Raw genomic sequence first — 21,074 nt, forward strand, 5'->3', positions numbered from 1 at the left:
CAGGAACCAGAATATCATCAAATGTCAGAAATATCAGAAGTATAGTAGGATAAAATACAAGGTAAACAGGCCTTAAAGAAAATTGAAAGGCTCAAAGAACCGCCATCGCCATGTAGCAATAGACATAATGCATCATCGTCATCATCAAATGCATAGCACGCTAGACATTGGGCTGGGCTGGAGAGAAAGAAAAAGCTGAAAGGTAGAAAGTATAACAGAGAGACCGGGAAAAGGAAAGATGCTAGGCATGGAGGGCATCGATTGGCGTAAACGTCTTGTCTTGTCTTGTCTTGGGTCGTGGTACTTCGAGTAGGCTGCACAATATTGAGATTGTGTAGTTTGCCTAGGAGACGAGTGGGAAGCAGGGGCAGATGGAAAGCAGTGGAAAGACTCGCTTGCTTGAATGGGGGCAATGGCGTGAAGATTCAATAGGAAAATCGAATATCAAGAATATGAAGGCCGTTATCTTCATCGAACGTGGGGGAACTCATGGACGCATCAATGGATGTATGAAGGCCACTGTCACAGAGGGAAGAGAGAAGGAAAGTAAAAGCATTTCCCATCCCGTGGTCTATGGTCTATCTGACCTTGGGTATATATTACCTAGGTTGGTAGACACACTGGCATAAAACGAGAGGGTCAGGCACGCATGGGGTGTGTCGAATTGTTGAGGGAAAGTCGGTGTTGAAAGGGGTCGCTTGAAGAGCTTGGAGAAAAACCACATACAATAAACACAACACGAAAACGCTGTCTATTGTTCATCAATGGCTTGATCATTCATTCATGGCGCTTGGGCCTCAAAAAGCAAAGGCTGAAATCGAAAGTCGAAAGTATAATCGAGACTGGGATCGAAAAATGAAAATGACAATATAAAAAAGGAAAATATCAATATCAATGGTCATCGGGGAGGTTTCTCGGCTGGTGTCGTGTTCATTCGCCCTTCCGAGTACGGTCCTGGTGGCTGCTCAGGTCGATTAGTGACCGAGTCGCGCCGACCACTGTCTGGCGGGGAGAATCGGTCTGCTGCGAAGCTGTAGGGCCGCTCGGCTGGGTTGCCGAGTCTAGGGAATGCGTCTGGGGGGCCTAGTTGCAAAGCGTGTGGTGAAGGGAGGGGATGGCCCATCTCTGTTGGCCGGGGTAGTTCACGCATGTTGGTGCCCATGGCACGGCCTGGCATATCGCGACGCTCGTCATTTGGCGCGGGACCGGGACCGGGTGGTGGAACTGCTGAGCGCATGTTTGAAGTGTCGTAGAGCATTGGGTTTGGGATAGGCTTGGGTCCGTGGAATGGTTGAGGTGCTGGCGGGAATGGTGTAGACGATGGGCCTGCCGCGGGGCTGGTCGGCGAAGGAGGCACTTTGAGTCTACCAGAACCTGACCGTCGAGGGGCAGGGTAAGTTTCACCACGGGCCTCGGCTAGAAGCTTGCGTCGCTCGGTCTCTGCTTTGCTTGGACGTCCTCGTTTACGGGGTGGTTCGCCGGGGCCGAGATCTAATCTTGGGGAGAGCTGGGCCGATGCTCCGCTTTCGCTGCTATAGGAGGCGGTACTGGCTGGTGGCCTTGGTTGGATTGCACGAGGAATTGGCTTGTCGGAAGGATACAATGGTCGTTTGCGCATCGCGCCGGGGTCCATTGGGGCTGGCGGGCCGGTCATATCGGATCGCGGTGGAAACGGAACCGCAGAATGTGTTGGAGGGTGCACAGGCTGCTGAACCATATTGAGATAGGCCGTTTTGCACGAGCTGAGTGAACGGCCTTGACCGGGGCAGGTGTTAGCGCCATGTTGATATCGATCTGCAAAGCCTTTTTCTCCTCTTTTTTTTTCTGCTTTGGCCGGCAATTGGACGATAATACCTTGAGGAAGGGGAATATGCTCCCAGCTTGGAGTGATTCCACATTCTTTAATCATGCGTACTAGATAGCTGGAAGGAATTCCAGCTTTCTTGAGGATCTCGGTGAGTAGAGTGTACTGTTTTGGTCAGCATCGAATTCACATCTGGGTAAAGAATCCATACCTTGTCCTCCTCGGTCCATGGCCTATCAGATGGATTTGACATATCCAGACCATGGAAGCGGATTATAGCCGGCTTCCCTTTCCCTCCGAAAAGAAAAGTAATATAACTTGAAAGAAAGAAAGCAAAGAAGAAGAAGAAAAAAAATAAGCAAAAACAAAGAAAGCCTCCCAGATTATGATCCCGGAAAAAGGACAGCGAACAGGAGTCGTCAGGGTCGTGATACACAATTCAGATCAATTGATCTCTCATTTATGTCTGAGTGGAAAAACGAAGAGAGTGAGAGAGAAAGAATTAAAAAAAAAAAATCAATCAAAAGACACGCGCCAACAGAGAACGAGAGGAGGTCTCTTATGTCCCCATATCCTCTCACGCGGAGACGAAACAAAAGGGATGACAGAGGAAAACGAGTGATCTGACAATTGAAGGCTTTCTAGCCAAAGAAATTGAAAAAAGAGCAGTAGAACCAAACTCCATTCAAAAATTCCTTAATTTTTTTTTTTTAGGGGATTTTTTTGCAGGAAGATTTTCTGGCCAAACGGACTTGAACAGCCGGGATCGCGCAGGAGACCAGCTTTCGGGAGGAAAGCTGCAGGGCACGATGCTTTCTGGAGAGTATTACAGTACAGGTTAGAAGGATATGGGTAAAGTACCAAGCATACCAGGTCAATAGAGGAAAATGGGCGTTTCAGCCGAGACCAGTTTCATATGTTTTCCAGAAGAGTTTCGAAGAACGAAAAAGGGCAAAATTACCACTAAGAAAGACCGGGAAGCGGGGAGACTGGATTTCTGATTCCTCCGAAAGTACAATCGAGGGGTTGAGAGGAGTGGGGGCTGCATTTGCATCGAACGGATGGGGAGGTTTTGCATATGGTCATTTGGGGGGGGGGGGAGTGGTAATGCCTAGGCAATATACGGAGTACGGGATGTATAAGATAGGCTTAGGTTCAGCCGGATTGCATCGTTGGTTCGGGAATCGGTTGGCCCTGGCAGTTCCAGAACCAAGGGACAGTTGAGGAAGCGTTATTTCTTGTTTTCTTTTTGGGACCATTTTAGTGCATGATTTTGGTTTCGTCGTGTTCTTTTCTGGTAAACAGTGGAATCATGGAGCTGAAAGTGGATTTTGATAGGTGAATAACATTGGCCCGGGACGTTGGAACGCCAGAGAAAAAAAAAAAAAAAAAAAAAAGGGTATTTTGTTTGAAGCTAGCCTCAGGGGCGGTTAGAGTGGGCGATCGTACAGGAAAGAAAAAAAAGGCGCGTCTGTCATGCAGCGGGTGGTTCTGATGAAAATGGGTCAGGACGATTGGTAGAGACGAGCCGAGTGGATAAGGGGACTCCGCCGAGGTGCAGCCATGAGGTTCAAGTTTGTAAAATACGAGTAATTTGGATCAGAAGGGGGGGGGGGAAGATCATAGATGAGAAGAGAAGAGGAGAAGAAGAAGAAGTGAGGAAGTGAAGTCAAGTTAGGATATGACAGAATTCTAGCCTCAGGCATAGGTAAATATTTAACTATTCTAATCACATAGATCTATATATCACATCTATCACATATACTATCACATTGTATTCTATTATTTATTATAAAAACGATGGTATTTTAAAATAAGTAAATAACATAACATAAAAAACATAAAATAATTAATTAAATCACTGCATACGGAGTACGGAGTATACAAGTTGGAAACGCACAGACTCTTCCACGTTGACGAACAACACATGCAGACGCGCTTTTTCCTGCTTTCTCCTCCAATCGATTTCTCGTCTCTGAACTTTCACGGTCTTGTATGCATTCCGACCTTTCCCCTTTTCAGTTCTGTCGGTCACCCATTTTTTCAACTATATCACTTTCTGGCTTATGCTGTCAGCCTTTGAATGCTCCAGGGCTGATAACTGATAACTCCGGATGTCACCCTTCCCGGAGGAAATCATGAACAGAACACTCAAAGACATAAAATGTTAAAAACACAATTGGGACAATTGGGATCGAGGAAAGACTACTGGTCACTCTCCCATTACTCTACCAGAGTGGTCCATACCTATTCAAGGTATGCTCTTTATGAGCCGCTTAAGGTGGGACTGAGCTCAACCTCCAAGAACCACCCCTATACACAACCAGAGGTCGCCCAGGTCCATCAGGTCAACCAGGTCCATGCAAAGACTATACAAAACAATTGAGACTAGGCTCAAGGCGGTGAGAGACGCGCAAAAATGACAATAGCTTCGAATTGAGTCAAATTAGGAGATTTTTATCAATGAGATTGTTCCCTTTACCGCTCTGGCAACCCCCTTGATTCCCGAGGGCATATCCTGGCAGAATCATCCCCGAACTTCGTATTCTGCTTTATTTTCTTTTCTCTGCCTCTTTACCTCTTTCCTTCTCTCCATATCTCCCCAATCGTAGTCCGTGTCGTCATGTCTGCTCATGACCGCGCGGACTCTGAAGAGCCTGCCAAAATGGAGCGGCACTCCCCGGTAAACGGCAATCATTTGAAAAACGGCGACTCGCGTACCTCCTCTCGATCTCCTCTTCCTCTGAAAAAGGAGTCCTCCCCCAACTCCGACGCATCCGATACAATGAAGGAAAACATTGGCGAGATCGTTCTTAAACAGGAACCGGGCCAACCGCCCAAGCTGTCTCGCAGCTCATCGCAAAAAGTCGCGTCGCGACCTCCGCCGCTGTACACGCACCTGCCCGATAGCACCCAGGATGCGCTCGCTACCTTTGAACAGATCCCCGGCTGTATCTACGCCAACAAATACATGGGATATACCGAACATGCCATGGAATGTGATTGCGCTGAAGAGTGGGGTAAGTTTTGGTTTTCGAGTAGCTTCGGTGTCTTTCTTGTCCGATTCCCAAGAGGACATCTCGCACTTTGGCATGATTGAACATCTGCGAGCATATCACTGATCCACTCTTGTAGACCCGAAGCTTGGTCAAAACATCGCGTGTGGCGAGGATTCAGACTGTATCAACCGCGCGACCAAGATCGAATGTGCGGGCGACTGCGGCTGTGGCTCCGACTGTCAAAACCAGCGGTTCCAAAAAAGACAATTTGCCCCGGTCTCCGTTATCAAAACAGAAAAAAAGGGATTCGGTTTACGCGCAGAAAAGAATCTCGACCCCGGTGAATTGATTTACGAATATGTCGGTGAGGTCGTGGGAGAGCAGCAATTTCGAAAGCGCATGAGACAATATGATGAGGAGGGTATCAAGCACTTTTACTTTATGTCCTTGAACAAGGGCGAATTTGTCGATGCGACCAAGCGAGGCAACCTGGGACGATTCTGCAATCACTCGTGCAATCCCAACTGCTATGTTGACAAATGGGTTGTGGGCGAGAAGTTACGTATGGGAATCTTCGCCGAACGCGCTGTTCAGGCCGGTGAGGAGCTGGTTTTCAACTACAATGTTGACCGGTACGGTGCCGACCCCCAGCCCTGCTATTGTGGGGAGCCGATGTGCACGGGATTCATCGGCGGACGCACTCAGACTGAGCGTGCGACCAAGCTGTCGAATGCAACTATTGAGGCTCTTGGCATTGACGAGGCCGATGGCTGGGATACTGTGGTGGCGAAACGCCCAAAGAAGAAGAAGATGGAAGAGGACGACGAGGAGTATGTGGACAGCGTGCAGCCCAAGTCGCTGGATGAGGACGGTGTGACCAAGGTCATGGCGGCTCTTGTGCAGTGCCAGGAGAAGTGGATCGCGGTCAAACTGCTAGGCCGTATCCAGCGCTGTGACGACGAACGCGTTCGCAATCGCGTGGTCAGAATGCACGGATACCAGATCCTGAACTCACAGCTCGCTCAATGGAAAGAAGACCAGAACGTGGTTCTGCAGATCCTGAACATCCTCGACGGGTTCCCGCGACTCACCCGGAACAAGATCCAGGACTCCAAGATTGAGACGAACATCCGGCCGTTGACGACCTGTGAGGATGAGCGCGTCGCGAAGAAAGCAGTCGCCCTTCTCGAGAGCTGGGCTGGTCTGGAAGTCGCCTACCGAATCCCACGCATGAAACGCGGCAAGGACGCGAAGCAGGCAATCAACCAATTCGAGCGCCGCGAAACTGGCCAGGAGCAGCGTCAGCGATCTCTTACTCGCTCTCCATCTCCTGCGTACGATCCTCCTCGTGGACCAGTGCAGCAACGTCGAGACAGGGGTCCTCAGCGACCCAGACAACCCAACCGTCGTGGTCCTCGGCCTTTGCCTGAGGGATGGTTTACGGCGGAGGCGGAGGGCCGCGTTTACTACTACTCTGCATCGGGCAAAACAACATGGGAACGGCCAACTTTGCCTGCTACTTCTGCTACTCCTGCACCGGGCCAGCCTGCTAAAAATCAACAGAATATGGCACTGCAGAGTATCATTGACGGGATTATGAACACCCAAGAGGACACCCCCTCCGAGCACCGAACCGATACACCTGTGACTCCTCGACCTTCTGCCGATCAATCGGACAGAAAACACAAAGATGGAGAGAAGTGGAGAAAGCTTCCTTTGGAGAAACAGAAGAGAATCTATGAGAACACTGTGAGTGTTTACGCAAAAACACGAGATAGAACTAGACTAACACAGCACAGCTTTTCCCGCATATCAAGCCCGTGGTGGATCAGTACAAGCACAAAATTCCTGACCATCATCTGAAACGATTCGCTAAGGAGGTAAGATCACGGACGCTCACTTTCGATTCTCTGTCTGATGAAATGCAATTATGCTGACATTCTCTATCAATAGACTGCGAAGAAGCTTGTTGAAAGCGATTACAAAAATGATCGCGTCAAGGATCCCACTGCGAAGATCTCCACGAAGCATCAGCAAACCGTCAAAAGTTACTGCAAGACCTTCTTCCGTAAGGCCGCAGCCAAATATGTGGATCGCGAGAAGCTCGAAAACGAGAAGTCGCAGAATGCCACCCCGAACACCGGAAACGAGATTCAGAGCACAGGTGACGATGACGCCCTCGCGGGTGCACCTGCGAGTTCTCCCCTGGAAGACGATGACGCCGCGTCCCTCAAGCGCAAGCGAAATGGATCCCTGAATGTTGACGCTGCTGAAAACGGATCCGCCTCTCCCTCCAAACGGCAGAAGTCCACACCTCCACCCCCTCCTCCTCCGCCCCCTCCAGCCGATCTTCCTGAAGATGACGCCGATGGTGATACCAGCATGGGAAACACCGGAGCTGACCCTTCCCCTTCGAAGGACGACTCTGGCGCTGGAGTCGACGTCAATATGGAGGTCGAAGCGGACAATGGACCACAAACGGAGCAGCCTCAGCTCAGTATTGAGGGACAGGTCTAAGCCAATCTAGCGGTTCATGTCTTATTTTGTCCTTGTGCATCAATACCCAAAAGCGAGTAAAAAAGCGAGAGAGTCGGAAGAAGATGGAAGGATTGAAACTGATATCTCAACGGCCTGCATTACTTTTTGCTTCTAACGTGTTCTTTTGTGTCATTTTTATCTTCTTTTTTTTTTTTGCTTTCTATTGCTTTCTATGCTGTCGACAATACCCCCGAGCCCAAGTGCCACTATCATAGTTTGCATCAATTCAGCCTGTGTTCTGCTGTAAGCTTCGTTCTTTTTAAGATCTATCCTATACAGAAATATCTAAAGCTATATAAGAAGAACTAAGAAGAATTAAGACCGTCTCGATGATCAATATTCTCAAATGTCAACATCTATATCTCGATTAATTTGTTTAAAAAATCTTTAATGCTACACATTCCATCCATCATGCATAATTCATTCGAAGTATATGCAAGCATAGGCATTACAGACTCCCAAAGAAAGACCCATCAGACCGAAACAGAGCAGAGAACACAGAAGCCGAACAGGCCAAAAAAAAAAGAAGAATACCAGTACTTTCAATCAAAAAATCATTCCAGCGTGAAAATAAGAACAGGACCATGTACCGTAAAGAGGGTTCACCAGAAAGTGCCAATCAAAAAAAGATGGCAACATATCTAGTAGAAACTCTCCACAATACTATCCTTATTAACACCGGCACCACCGGCACCACCGGGCGCCATCTCGCCAAGTCGGAACACAGACTCGACAACGCTCAGCTCGGTGGCTGTGGTGTCCAGTCCGGTAATGGCGAGCCAGTCGTTGACGACCATTCCGGCGCCGACGACGGGGGATCCGCGGTTCACACTGCCGGCCACGAGGGGAACTTGCAGGAGGGAGGAGAGCTCGTCCTGGTCGCGGATTGAGGTCTTGGGGTGGACGATTCCACCTTGGTTTGAGAGGGCCATGTAAGAGCCTGTGAGGACGTTGTCGGCTACTGTTTGGCGGAAGACTTCTACGCCGAGGACGTCGGCGATGCTGGGAAAAAAGAGATATGTCAGTTTTGGAAGAAGAAAAAAAACGCAGGGAAGTAAGTTTGGAATGGAATGGAATGGGGGAGAGTAGGGTGTTCAGGGTGTAGTAAACACTGCATTGTTACTCACATCTCCTCGGTCTCACGCTCCAGATCGGGGTGCACGATTGCAACGTGATCGTTACAGCAAATAACGTTGCCAAGCGCGGAGAGGCGCTCTTCTATGCGTTGGATTTTGACTTCGGCCGGAAGGGTGTTGCGCAGGTGTTGCAATTCTTGGTCTGTGGTGGTTGTGGGGACGAGAAGACCTTTGCGGTTACTGAGGACGAGATATTAGCATTTGTTTTTTTTTTTTCTTGATGTTTTCCTTCCTGCCAGAAAAGGCTGTTCGGGTTGGTTGAACGGGGTCTGGTTATGTCCGACTCACCCGACGATTAGACGACCGACAATGCGGGTTCCGGCGATGGTTGCGTGGCAGATGGGAATGACATCTTGGAGTTCGGATTCGAAGACACTGGATTTGCGTTAGTTGGGGTTGTTCATGGGTGGATTGGGGTAGAGGCTAGAGATTGAGATTTGAAATGGCACGGTATTGGCGACGGTATATGCCTCCACACCCACCATTCCTATCAATGCCAGTCCCAAATCCCAATATCCAATCCCACGCCCTTCTGAATGTCTGGATAACACACCTGTAGAAGTTCTCCGAAGCACCAACCGCAACGATAGCGTAGGCATTTGTCAGGCAAGAGAAAACGCCGACCCTAGATGGAAACCGTCAGCCCGAGTCCCAAACATCCTTTGCTTATAGTATCTTACTCGTTCGAGTTCTCGAATTGCGCGCGGACAGCCATAATGTTCAGAGTATCAGAAGATGTTGCAAAGAGCAGGGTTGTGAAAAAGTGTGCGGTGTGGAGCGGGGTAGCGAAAAGCGAACTAGCGGATGCAACAGAAACAGAAACTGTGATTCGAAATTAAGAAATCCAAGAATCTGAGTATTTGCAGAATGAAGCCGAGTGATAAATAAATTGGCAGAGACGTGCGATCCAACTGAAAAAAGACCAAAAGCTCGGGCCAATCAGAACGTCGCTTGAGTTTGCCCCGCCGGAGCCGCAGAGGCGAGGATGGTGGGTTGATAGAATGTACTGATACCTGTTTTATTATGGTACACAGTACGGTAGGCTATGTACCAGTACCTTATTCCCTACTGACTCATTCTGTCTCATCTTGGACGATGATTCATCCGACTTCATTCGTTATAGTATTTCTATTGATTATTGATTCTTGATATTCCACATGTCAGTCAGAGTCATACACAGCCACACATATCTTGGCGAGAACATGATGCCACATGTCAACCCTAGTCATCCCCACTCAATCCATACACACCTTTATACTTCCTTTACAAGATCATTGAGAAGGTTGCATATTGCATACTAGAATTGTGTTCATACCATCTTACCCCTTATTACTTATTGTTTATTACTTTGCTGTATACAAAGTACATACTAATGGGAGTTCAACGACAAATAGATACCTTCTCCCAAAGAAGAGTGGACTCTCCGGCGAGCTAGTGTACAGCTACTCTCTTTCTCACTCCATAAATTCTTCTACAACATCCTCTACATCGCTATATTGGGATAATCCTTGTATCAGACTTTAAGAGTGTTTGGTTTAGATGTATGCCATAGAAAAATTGAAGTTAAACATCGAAAATGGTTCAAATTGAAGAGCTCTTGAGTAATATACCCAATGGGATCATCGTGTCTTGCCGCATTAGTGTATGGGCCACCAATTGTAGACGGGCACTATGTGAGAGTATCTGTCCCTTGTCCGGGAATGTGTGTCGAAAGGTCCCATCAGAGAACCGATGGGCCCGAGTGACGTGGTCAGCCCGCTTTCGCACCTATGGAAACCAACACAGGCACTCGGACTGATTTGAAGTAAACAACTTTCGAACCTCCCCTGCACAAGCGCAGCATAGAATGCTGGTGCAATTCATTCGTAGGGAATCCACGATCTCAGCCACCAACGGTGTTTGCAGAAAGGTCGGGACAATCGGATTGGGGCAATCCAATTGTAGATTCGCCACTACAACTTGAGCGATCTTCCTCATCCTGTTCGCGATGAATGTTGCGCCATGGATCTCAGAGGAGCACACATGGGCAAGGCAGGGCGAGGTACGACAATTCTGTCGAGTGTCATCCTCGAGGCTGCAGCGGTTGCACCCAAACCGGGATTCCTCGTTGTTTACTACTTTTTCTACGATGAAACCGGCAAGATCTGTGGTGTGAGTCTTCAAGACAGATGGCATCTCCAGATAAGTAGAGAGTACGCGACCTGCGCCCTAGTGGTAAGAACGGTTGTGTAAATCGTCTTATGGTGCTTCCTGGGAAATTTCGCCCATTCACCACGACCAATGGGTTCTTGGGCGTGGGTTTGGGGCGTATAATTCTAGCCCCTGTCCAATATCCTAGAAGGGGCTGCAGTGACCTTCTTCATCTTTCTCCGGAGAATTTGGAAATCGTTCTCTGGATGATTTCCAGTGGTATTCGATGGCCCTGGAATTGCCATCCATTTCACTGACGTTGCCATGTCGTGCGCATACATCTGCTATTTTTCACCGGCATTCTTCGGCAGGCTTTTCTTGGATGGATTGGAACTCGGAGGTATGCTGAATGCTCTCTAATAGAGTTGGAATATTCATGTTTGCCTAAAAGCAGTCACATTAATCAGTATCATCTTGCATTTTGGCAAAGGAAACGGACAACGGACGGGTCATATGCTCCCTCAAACAATTTGTCGGGGGTGTCATGTCCATACTCTTCTACCGAATGGGTACGAATAGTCACATTCACCATTGCAATTAAGGATGTTGATTCGCTTTTGGAGCTTTTTCGAATCAGAATCAGTCAATTCAAATCCCGTCGAAGAATGCTGCTCTGATTCAACAGAGGCAAGAGAGTGACAGGAAGAAACTGCCCGCGGGTAGCAAGTGAACTGATGCTCACTTTACGGGCGGAGCGGCGCTCTTCCTGGGATTTGTTTGCCTTTTGTATATCATGACTCCGAGTAGTCAGATCTGGGAACGATTCGGCCAGTGGTTCCGGCATGATGTGCACTAATCTGTTAGTCTTCGCAAAATTCATCAATGCCACGAGTAATGGAGGCCTGACAAATGGGTTGTCGTGTATTAAGAAGAAAAAGCCAGCAAAATCGAGTTGCGTCGTCAGTAAAAGTGACAAGATATCTCTCTCCTCCGTGTGAAGCGATTGAAATTGGTCCCCAGACGTCAAGATACAGGAATTCACCTGGTTTAGAACGAATGGATCTTTCTTTACCGAAGGGGAGGGCATGGCCCTTGCCTTTAATGCACGGTGTACATGGAAACGTGACACCAGCTCCCTTCTTCAATTTGAGGCGATCTGCGCGGGTTTCCATATTTCGTACCATATTTTCTCCGGCATGACAGGCTCGACGATGAGCCAAATCAATTGAGATAGGCACGGGAGAGCCTTTCTTCGTGGTAAAAATGAATCTGGGAGAGCCAGAGGGTAGATTACAATCTAGCATGACATCCACTTTGTTAATGCCAGAGCAGTTCAACCAGTAGTGCTCGCCTTCGCAGGTTGCAAAGCCGACAACTGATTCTTGACATCCGTGATCTTGAAGTTTGAACGTCATAACCCCATTTTTTACCCATGTGCCGATGTTTTCTTTGTCGAGAGCCGACATAGAGATTAAACTGGCTTTGATATCTGGGGCAAGTACGGTTGTAAAGAACGTATGAGGCATAACGACCACAACTAAACGCAACGTTCAATCTTCGGAAATGGCGCATGCACCCCAGACTGATGGTACGAACTATATCGAAGGTCGCAATGTCGGACTCGTTCCCCTGGAACGTTTCGATCTTTTGCACATTTATCTAATACCAGTCGATTGATCCGTGGTGTTATCCCCAATGAACGTCAGGATTTGCCGAAAGTGTACCCGAAGCAAATCGATCTCAATGGCAGAGATTCTAGACCACTGTCTTTGCTTCTTTGCCTTCTTTGCTTTTTTCTCCTCTCACTTTCCTTCCCTTCGAGTTTTCTCATGAAAGTCATGTCTTTTCGCCAGGCCATACCGAAGCTGCCACATTGATGAGGTGCTGTTTCTCAAGCTGAACATCGGTCTCTCTGGGATATTTCGCGGGTCGTTGGAGCATGTAATTGAAGGGTATTGTGAATTGATATTGGGAGACTGTGATTTTATCACCAGTCTTTTCGATCACACAGGATTGAAAGAGATGGGGATTTGGAACATTCGAGTTCCACTCCCAGGTCTCCATTTTGACCTGGTGCTTCTTTCGGTCGACTTTGAAGGTGATGGCCATTTCTGCCTCTCCTCTGACGGGATTTACCCAGACTCTCTCGTTTAACTTGTGGGGCTGCTTGAAAAGAGAGAGAAGTCATCGCAGACGAATCCTGTCTTTGGTGGATCGGCTTCGTCTCAGGGATGAGTTTGGTGGGTGGTATTTATATAGGGCTACGGAGTAGCAGAGGATAATTAGTATACTGAAATCCGTACTCTGAAGACTTTCAAAAGCAGTCCGCAGAAGGAAACATCAGACGAGGACGAGCCCGAGCAGTTTGTGGTAGAGGGGTAGGGCTTTCGTCGTATGTCCAAGAAACAAAGAAGCCAGCGCAGCTGGCGTAGCAGTTGTTAGCTACCATTTCAGGTCATTGTTGATGGGCGATTTTATCATGGAGAGTGATGCGTGCTCTCCGACAGAGTATGAGACAGTGCGTGCATGCTCTGCCGTTACTTTGTAGCTTTCAACAGCATGACGGGTCGCGAATGAGCATAGCGATGCTCACGGCATGCATCCCTTCGCGGACATGCCGAGCATGTAAGAAGTCTCATGGCTTTTGGGGATGATGCCTTAGCTCTGGCGATGGCAGATTCGATGCCAAGTAGCATCTTCTTGGCCAGGATGGCGCCAATCTTCCGCAGTCCCAGACTGATCCATCGGTGCGCTCCCGGCAAGCACCATCGCCGTTCCAGTGGCAGCTGGATATTTCCCGGTGCCCGGTTCAAGAAGGTGAGATGCATGAAAGAAGGTGAGATGCATGAAAGAAGGTGAATGAGTGAAAGAAGGTGAGAAGAAGTGGAAGATGAGAAGGGGGATGTAAAAGGATTAAATATGACAGGATAACAAAGGCTCCCTGTGGAAGATTGCTTCTGGCGTCTTCTCTTATTATGGCTTCCCTCACATTACTATTTCTTGGTTTCATTTGAATCTCTCTCATTGCTCACTTCCTGCTCATTTTCACTTTCAATTTGAACTTGTTTTGCTTTGACATTCACATATCTCATCGCTTACTATTTACTATCTTTATCTTACATCTCACCTCATACAGAAATCAATTCAAACGAGAGAAAAACTCGATTCATTCTGATGCCCTCCCCCCTATCCCCACTCAGGGGGGAGGGCATCGCAACTAAACGTACAAAAAATAAAAGAATTGGTATCAACTGCGGGGAACGCTACACAAACATCTTGGTACAAGCCGGCGGGTCTAGTACCCGCGCGGCGGGGGTGGGGGGTGCGATCCGGGCGGCGGCGGCGGGAAGTACAGGGAGGGCGCGTGGCCCTGGGGCATGTAGCCCGGCAGGGGCAGGCGCGCGAAGTTGGAGCCCGGGGGAGGGGGCAGCTGCGGCGGCCCGTTCATCGCGAACGGGTCCGGCAGGCCCATCCCCAAACCCAGCTGCTGGCGGGCGGGGAGAAGGCGCCGCGGCTGCTGGGTTGGGGTGGGCCGTGGCAGGATGAACGACCGCGGGTCTGTTGGCCCGTGGCCGTGGAGGGAGGAGGGAGGACGGCCCGGGTGGGCGTGGGTGGGCTGGGGGAGGAGAGCACGGTGGTGGGTGCCGGGGTCGGTGCGCATCATTGGGAGGTGTTGTGGCAGGGGCTCGGTCAGAGCTGCATCTGCCAGAATAGAAAGTGCACGTGGGTGCACTGGGAAATCAGCGGCGCCATCGTAGCCGACGGCCTTGCCAGTCGCCTCGTGGTCCTGGACGTAGGTGGCTGCATGAAGTATGCTGCTGAAGGCATCCTTGGCATACGTTCGCAGAGCGTCTTCGTCGGTCATTTCTGTTGGTGCGATCTCCTCGTGCAAGCGGCCCATCCGTGCTCTCTGGACGAATTCATCCCATCCCTCCTCCGCTGCCACAAAGTCAACTGCCCCCTCCAGCTCTCGAACTGTGTCGGCTGCAAATCCACGCTCCTCCTGTCTTACCGCCGTCTCGGCGTCTCGGAAAAGGAATTGCTTCACGGATTCTTCTGAATCCGATGTATCGTACTGGAGACGGGTTAGCTGCGTATTCGTTTTTTTGAAAGCCTTCAGTGCACTTACCTCGGTGTGTTCATCATCCTCGGCCACCCTGCGGCCCTGGATCATGGCCATCATCTTGCCCTTAAGCATTGTAAGCGTCTCCTTTTGGACTTGCTCGAGGAGTAGCTGTTTCCACAGGTTAGAATCCTTCAGTAATGAGATGAAACGAATAAAATCCAAACTTACCCTTGAGGTGTTTTTGATATTGTGAACATTGGCTTCATACTTTCGAGTCTCCAACTCGGTGTTCACCTTGTATTCGTTGTTCACTCTCTCAATTGCCTTGCGTTCGTACTCATCCAGATCCCGCTGGACTTGTTCGAATTCAGGACAGTCTTTGTGAGCATTTTTATCGCGAGCAAGTCTGTGCATGGTCTGATCGGCCATGAAACTCAACGCAATATGCTGCGCCTGGCCAACCTTCTTGAAAAGCGCAGACATTTCCTCCTGGCGAGTTTTTGTCGGCATTGATTCAGGAGTAGGCGATGGGGTGGGACCACGCCAATTTTCGGCGGCGTCCCAGATCTCGTCTTCGATTTTCTTGCCACGTTTGATAATGGTGGCCTTGGCGCGGCCACGTCCTCGACCACCGCGAGGCTTGGTGACTGCTGTAGGTCGAATAGGGCCAACGAATCCACCGCGGCTTCCGCGACCACGGCCCCGACCACGTCCTCGACCGCGGCCGCCACGGGATCCTCGACCTCCACGGCCTCCTCGAACAGTGGGGTTGTAAGCAGGGGGGTCAAATTCTTCAGAAGGAATAGGGATGTCCTCGGGAGATGTTTCATTTTGAGTATCAAGTTCGGTGCCATTTTGGAAGTGGCTCTCTGGCGTATCTTCGAGTTCAGTCTCATCAACGCGAAGCTTTTTGTTCATAAGATCCTCGGAATCAATATCCGGGTTTTCGTTTTGCAGTTCAAGTGACTTCCGCTTGCGCGCAAGTCGGGGTGAAGACACCGCATTGAATGGCGCTGCTTCAATCTGGGAAATACTGGGACTTTGACCGACGGGGGTTTCCTCGGCCTTTGCTTTGGCTGGCTCTGAGATGTTGTTCATGTTATTGTTCATATCGTCGACCATGGCATCAGCAGGGTCGATTTGAGTAGCTCCAGGCGACACGGGGGCTGAAGCAACCATGCGAGGTTCAGGAGATTGAGAGATTTTTTGGAATGGGGGTTCGGATTTGAATTCCTCATCATAGTGGTCAGAGTCCATGTCATCATCGTCTGGCTCGGTGATTTGATTATCAACGGCCTTGGTTGGTGAGACATCTTCTTCGAAGGCGCCATCTCCATCCGGCTTCAGTCTTGCTGACTGCCGGGTGGTCCGTGAAGACTCAGGAACAGTCCGAGGATGTCGAGGACGCCGAGTGCGAGGGGTCTCTGGGTTTTGTGAGACGGCAATTGCGTTTTCATTTTCCTCGTAGGCACCAGAAGCCGATTCAGCATGTTGAATTAGTCTGAGTGGGGAAATTTTTAATTTGATGATGCGCGAGCGAACTTCTGGTCCGCTCAATGATTCATTAGCAGGAAGATGGCCAGGAAGACTGGCGCGGCCACGGCCGCGACCACGTCCTCTGCCACGACCTCTTCCACGAGTAGTAGTGGGACCTGGAATAATGGTATTGGTATCTATACATGAGGGTCAGAGATGGGACCAATAGCGCCGACTTGTATGAACTTACCTTGTGCGGTGCGCCCAGATCGCGTAGAGATACTAGGAGTTCTGGCAGCAGGCTGTGCAGCCGCGCGATTCTTTCTTCTTCCCACCATCGCTGTTGGTCTGGAGAAAATCAGTTTTGAACGGGGAAAATTGATCCAGTAGCAGCAAGGGGGTGAGCGGGAAATCAGGGTGAGCGGGAATTGAACAGTAGATCGAATGTAGGATACATCATCGGATTTTAAAAACAGTACAGTGGCTTTCAAAGGGGGAAAATAGTAGAAAAAGGAAAAAAAAAAGGTACAAGTCGCGTTGCCAAATGCAGAATGCAGAAAGGAAACGTCACTGTTGGTAGCAGTGGAAAAAAAGGCTTGGCAGGAAAAGCGCGAAGTAGAAGATACACGCGATCAAAGATCCGAAGATCAAAAGATCAAAAGATCCCTAAAGGTCCCAAGGTCCCAAGGTCCCAAGAGTCCAAAGAACCAAAGAACCTCAAGGCCAAGATCAAGGAGACAGGGTTTTTGCGGTGTTCAAGGATCGGGAAAACAAGGGAAATTGGAAGGGAGATAGATGTAACCAGCAGTCCAGATTCACGAAATCACTTACCAAAGCGATGGATTTGGGAAAAAGATGCGAAGTAAAAAGAGAAAAAGCAGAGATCTACTGCAGGATTTGACCGGGTGGATGGGGAAAACGGGGCCAAGTAAAAAAAAAACGGGGGGGTAGACAGAGAACAGATAGAGATAGTAGAAAAACGGAATGGAAGTCGAAATAAAAAAAAGAACACGGGAGGAATATGACAAATGAGTAAGAACGATGAAAATAGAAAAAGTAGAAGAAGGCGAATAAGAAGAGAGAAGATGAGAAGAGAGAAAAAAAAAGGTCGAGAGAGTAGAAGAAGAAGAAGAAAGGGAAAAGGTCAAAACAAGTTGATTATTGGGGGAATAGAGCTGAACCTTGGATTCTTCTCCCATAGGTTAACAATAAGAAACAATAGAATAATCATCTCTCGAGAAAGAATACTATGTATTCGCATTCTCAATTCAAATGGATTCTATTTCCTCCGTAGAAAGAATCCATTCTTCTTCCCTGGTCTATTGGTCTATTGAGCATCGGCGACTTTTTCGTGACTCGGCGGAGGCTCGGGAATTAGAAGAGCATACAAACACCTACACATTATACATTATATACATGATATACATTCAAACCTTGAATAGACTACGGGGTATAAATTTCATTCATTCTATTCATTCTATTACTTCTGCCTGGGAACAATAGAGTCATGTACTCCATACTCCATACTCCCTACGTGTCTCTGATCCCCAGCCACTTCCGGCAGAGTATTTGGCCCCGTGAACATAAAGGAGTTTACGTGTCTAGATAGTATGCTGATATTGTTTGTATTGTCTGTATTGTCTGTCTTTTCGACTTGATTGTCATGAATATACTTTATTCATATCCTATCTAATATTATACTCTTCTACCTTCTATATCCCTTCCCCCTACAGAAAAAAATATACGGACCCACTCGGTCTAAGAGTCGGTGACAGCAACGCATGCGGATGACCTACAATATACTCTACAAAGTATACTATGCTATTGGCTCTAATAATTATTATAAACATTTCTACAAACCTACTACTCCGTACTAGTATTTTCAATAGAGAATGTGTCTGTTCCTCCAAGGTGCTGTAGTCCACGTCATCAGCTACTAACACGAAACGTATAATATTACATCTCTTTCGCCACTCTTCAAGGCTGTCTATGATTATCATGGGAAAATACTTCGTTATAGAATGGAAGGAAATTTCGAGGTATCATCCAATACAAAGGCGTAATGAGAAAATACAAATCGCAATTAAAGTCACATTTCCTACTCAACTCCACTATATATACTTTCACCGGATCAGTATATGCAATCGCAATTCATTTCAAAATATCCAATTATACCACCCACCCATTTCCTATATACACAAATATATTCAAAGATCCGTCCATCATATACAAAAAAAAAGCAGAAGGCCAAAAGTCAAGGAACAGAACAAAAAAAAACAAACATTGCAAGTCATGCGGATAATGATGTACCGAGGTAGATCAATCACTTTTCATAAGGGGATTCGTTCAAGTCATATCTCTTCTTCGTAAAACCACCTCGAGTCGGATTCGGTCTCGTGCGGGTGGTTTCGTCCGACTCCAATCCAGGCAACGGGGAGGGCGTACGCATCGCCTGGTCGCGGAGGGAGCGGGCAGATCTCATGCGCGTGATCGTCCCTGGGGTGATGGTATGTCCCGCGCTCGGCGAGGCTTTGACCATGGTGCCTGGTGCAAATGTTGGGGATGGACAGGGGCTTGTTGAGCGGAAGAGAGGGTGGATGTTGTCCTCGCCGAATGGGTTGTATTCCCACGTTGAGCTGTTGGAGGTGGACTGTGTTGGGGAGTCCACGCGGATTGTGGACGCGGTTGGTGAAGGCATTGATGGGTGTACTAGACTATCTAAAGAGAGTGCGGTTGGTGGGTTGCGGCGTAGGCTGGGCATGCTGCGGATGCTGTGGGGGCCTCGGAGGAGGGCGTGAGTATCCCGGTCTGGGAGGGTGTCTGGCCTTCTGTCCCGTGTTGGGGATGGGCTTGGTGAGGTGTGGGTTGAGGAATTTGTGTCGATGGAAGCGTGCTTTTCTTCCTTGGCGCTTGAAGGACAGAGTGTTGCGTCTGAGTAGCGGCTGGACCGCCGAGGGAATTTGCGAAGTGAGGATCTTTTGGGTTCGAATAGCTCGGACAAATCGCATACTCGAGGGGGAGATGGGAGGAAATTAAGGCTTTGTGGGATATCCTTGAGCTCCTGGGAATAGGGCTCTTCGGAGTAGGCACGCGGCCATTCAGGATTGGATTTCTCCTGGACTAGTGTCATCACGAGGAATCCACAGTACAAGCCTTGTGCAAAGACCGATAATGCCCAGAACACAGAGCGAACCACAAAGACCGAGGCTTGAGGGCTCATTGCTATTGCTCCGGCAGATGCGGCAGCGGCAATGAGTAGATATCCACCGGCGAAATAGATGCATTGTTGGCGGCCGGCTTGAATGTTTTGGTGGTGCAGCAGACTGAGGGCAATCAAAGCCACGCAGCTCACTGCACTTAGGATAGTTGAAGCCACATCGGGTGAGGCTTTCGAGGTTGCGTAGCAGATGCCATTAAGAATGGTGACAATGAATGTTACGAGCAGGGAGGCCGCCGCCAGTGAGTAAGATAGATAAGACATGATAATGGAAAAGAGAGAAAGACTTGGGCAAAAGGAATGGCCTGGAAGTATATCAAAAAGAGAACAAGAGAGTGTGGAGACGTCAAATGTTGGCAGACTGCCAATCCCAGACGTTTACCAATGCACGCAATGAGTGTAAGGAATCTACAGATTTCATGAGAGGGAAGACGTCCATATTTATGAGTTGAGCATGCGTGGACGCACAAGAGGGTTCGCAACACGGGACGGGGCGATGCGGATCTCAGCGTGGCTCAAAGTATATCGAGGAAGCAGTCTCAACCTGTCAATTTCTCTTTCCCAAAAGAGATCGGTCTGATCCATCATTCCAGCATGATGGTTAAACTTTGTAGATAAGAATCGGCTTGACAAGGATTATGTCGATTGGTTGAGGTAGAGAAATCCCGCTGGAGATGCATAATTGTGTGTGGATATTGGCAATTGTCGTATTTCTAGCCATAGGAGGCGAAGCTATGGCGCCTAATTCTGGGGTAGGGCCCCTGCCCAGACCTGTCCTGCAGAGTAGAAATCCGATAGTTTGGTTAATCTTACTATAACAATGGCACTATTCAATCTGATCCATCAGTCTTGTAGATTAACACCGCCCAGTCGAGGTGGCGGATCCTCTCTCGATCTCAATAGTGCGGACCGAATGTGATGTATCTCTCTCCCTTGCGAGAGGAAAATCTCCGCGCTCCCCTGGATCTCGGTTAGACCGGACAGAACTAAGTATAGTGTGAGTTTAGCCAAATTCAAAATGGTACTTTGTACATTTTATAGATCCATATTCCATAGTCACAGAAGCACAATCGGGATATCATGACCTGTCCTGCAGGAATGGAGTATATACGGGGTGGATTGTCCTGAAGTCTACCTGTGATTCGGTCAATGTCTTTCCGGATGAAGTCTGCCGCATGCAATTGCTAGTATTTGTCAAATTTAATTAATAGATTTGGCGTGTTTTGTGGATTTTTTTTTCATATGTATCCTTTTTCTGTGTGGGTATATGTGCGATGTACGACGTCCGTGCTACTTACTTGAGAGGCAATAGTGGCGCTTAATACTTACTGTAGTATATAGGAGTTCAACAGTGCCGAGTATTCATTCTAGAAAAGCCTTCAATGTCATTCGGACCAAATTGGGACACAGATCTACATCCCCAACCTATGGACTCTCAATGTCTGCCTGGGATGTTGTCATCGAGGCGGCCGATAGGCAACCAGCTTGGAATCAAATGGGGTAGACCTGAGTTATTATGTGCACATGTGCACATGAAGAGAGAGCTGTGCACAATAATAACAAAAATAGTCTAAGATCAAGAGATCCTTCGGACAAGATGCGCGGTGAAGTTATCATGGCTTGATCGTTGAGTAGTCCATGGTCCCTGGTTATAGATAGAAAAGTCTCTTGCACAAAGTATGCTTTTTACCGTCTTCACATTTAAACG

The 21,074-nt window shown here is 48.5% G+C and overlaps 9 protein-coding genes across 9 annotated transcripts; 1 reads left to right on the plus strand and 8 right to left on the minus strand.

Annotated features, from left to right (window-relative positions):
* Positions 1-898: 898 nt before the first annotated feature.
* Positions 899-2,057, minus strand: N7455_005954 (putative AT DNA binding protein; the record flags this gene model as incomplete). The annotated part of the gene is made up of 3 exons (XM_040956578.2): positions 899-1,755; positions 1,855-1,969; positions 2,016-2,057. The coding sequence occupies 3 exons, from the start codon at positions 2,055-2,057 to the stop codon at positions 899-901; spliced, it is 1,014 nt and encodes a 337-aa protein (XP_040813045.2).
* Positions 2,058-4,127: 2,070 nt separating this feature from the next.
* On the plus strand, positions 4,128-7,548 carry set2 (SET and WW domain protein). The gene is made up of 4 exons (XM_040956558.2): positions 4,128-4,824; positions 4,940-6,552; positions 6,603-6,683; positions 6,757-7,548. The coding sequence occupies exons 1-4, from the start codon at positions 4,428-4,430 to the stop codon at positions 7,318-7,320; spliced, it is 2,655 nt and encodes an 884-aa protein (XP_040812914.2). The 5' UTR covers positions 4,128-4,427; the 3' UTR covers positions 7,321-7,548.
* A 250-nt stretch (positions 7,549-7,798) lies between these two features.
* On the minus strand, positions 7,799-9,371 carry N7455_005956 (translation initiation factor 6). Its single transcript, XM_040956681.2, has 5 exons — positions 9,158-9,371; positions 9,031-9,102; positions 8,766-8,852; positions 8,469-8,657; positions 7,799-8,343 (listed from the first exon to the last, which is right to left on the minus strand). The coding sequence occupies exons 1-5, from the start codon at positions 9,190-9,192 to the stop codon at positions 7,983-7,985; spliced, it is 744 nt and encodes a 247-aa protein (XP_040813009.1). The 5' UTR covers positions 9,193-9,371; the 3' UTR covers positions 7,799-7,982.
* A 1,879-nt stretch (positions 9,372-11,250) lies between these two features.
* N7455_005957 (uncharacterized protein) lies at positions 11,251-11,451 on the minus strand (the record flags this gene model as incomplete). Its single annotated transcript, XM_040956532.2, has 1 exon — positions 11,251-11,451. The coding sequence occupies one exon, from the start codon at positions 11,449-11,451 to the stop codon at positions 11,251-11,253; it is 201 nt and encodes a 66-aa protein (XP_040812960.2).
* Positions 11,452-12,443: 992 nt separating this feature from the next.
* Positions 12,444-12,716, minus strand: N7455_005958 (uncharacterized protein; the record flags this gene model as incomplete). The annotated part of the gene is made up of 1 exon (XM_065605159.1): positions 12,444-12,716. The coding sequence occupies one exon, from the start codon at positions 12,714-12,716 to the stop codon at positions 12,444-12,446; it is 273 nt and encodes a 90-aa protein (XP_065462059.1).
* Positions 12,717-13,144: 428 nt separating this feature from the next.
* On the minus strand, positions 13,145-13,435 carry N7455_005959 (uncharacterized protein; the record flags this gene model as incomplete). The annotated part of the gene is made up of 1 exon (XM_040956521.2): positions 13,145-13,435. The coding sequence occupies one exon, from the start codon at positions 13,433-13,435 to the stop codon at positions 13,145-13,147; it is 291 nt and encodes a 96-aa protein (XP_040812930.2).
* Positions 13,436-13,902: 467 nt separating this feature from the next.
* Positions 13,903-14,787, minus strand: N7455_005960 (uncharacterized protein; the record flags this gene model as incomplete). The annotated part of the gene is made up of 2 exons (XM_065605160.1): positions 13,903-14,682; positions 14,737-14,787. The coding sequence occupies 2 exons, from the start codon at positions 14,785-14,787 to the stop codon at positions 13,903-13,905; spliced, it is 831 nt and encodes a 276-aa protein (XP_065462060.1).
* Positions 14,788-14,789: 2 nt separating this feature from the next.
* Positions 14,790-16,487, minus strand: N7455_005961 (uncharacterized protein; the record flags this gene model as incomplete). Its single annotated transcript, XM_040956582.2, has 2 exons — positions 14,902-16,346; positions 16,400-16,487. Coding segments are annotated over 2 exons (1,533 nt in total), but the record flags the coding sequence as incomplete, so codon positions are not given.
* Positions 16,488-18,472: 1,985 nt separating this feature from the next.
* On the minus strand, positions 18,473-19,630 carry N7455_005962 (uncharacterized protein; the record flags this gene model as incomplete). The annotated part of the gene is made up of 1 exon (XM_040956687.2): positions 18,473-19,630. The coding sequence occupies one exon, from the start codon at positions 19,628-19,630 to the stop codon at positions 18,473-18,475; it is 1,158 nt and encodes a 385-aa protein (XP_040813002.2).
* Between the last annotated feature and the right edge of the window lie 1,444 nt (positions 19,631-21,074).

This window comes from Penicillium solitum (genome assembly GCF_028829755.1).
Source record: "Penicillium solitum strain IBT 25940 chromosome Unknown utg000003l_segment0_segment0, whole genome shotgun sequence".
Lineage (NCBI taxonomy): Eukaryota > Fungi > Ascomycota > Eurotiomycetes > Eurotiales > Aspergillaceae > Penicillium > Penicillium solitum.

Excerpts from the sequence above, each read along its gene's own strand:
- set2 (XM_040956558.2), top strand. The coding sequence starts at position 4,428 with ATGTCTGCTCATGACCGCGCGGACTCTGAAGAGCCTGCCAAAATGGAG. Across the intron at positions 6,553-6,602 it reads AGAGAATCTATGAGAACACT|CTTTTCCCGCATATCAAGCC; the intron begins GTGAGTGTTTAC and ends AACACAGCACAG. Across the intron at positions 6,684-6,756 it reads TGAAACGATTCGCTAAGGAG|ACTGCGAAGAAGCTTGTTGA; the intron begins GTAAGATCACGG and ends CTCTATCAATAG.
- N7455_005956 (XM_040956681.2), bottom strand. The coding sequence starts at position 9,192 with ATGGCTGTCCGCGCGCAATTCGAGAACTCGAACGA. Across the intron at positions 8,658-8,765 it reads GTCGGTCGTCTAATCGTCGG|TAACCGCAAAGGTCTTCTCG; the intron begins GTGAGTCGGACA and ends TCTCGTCCTCAG. Across the intron at positions 8,344-8,468 it reads GAGCGTGAGACCGAGGAGAT|CATCGCCGACGTCCTCGGCG; the intron begins GTGAGTAACAAT and ends CTTTTTTCCCAG.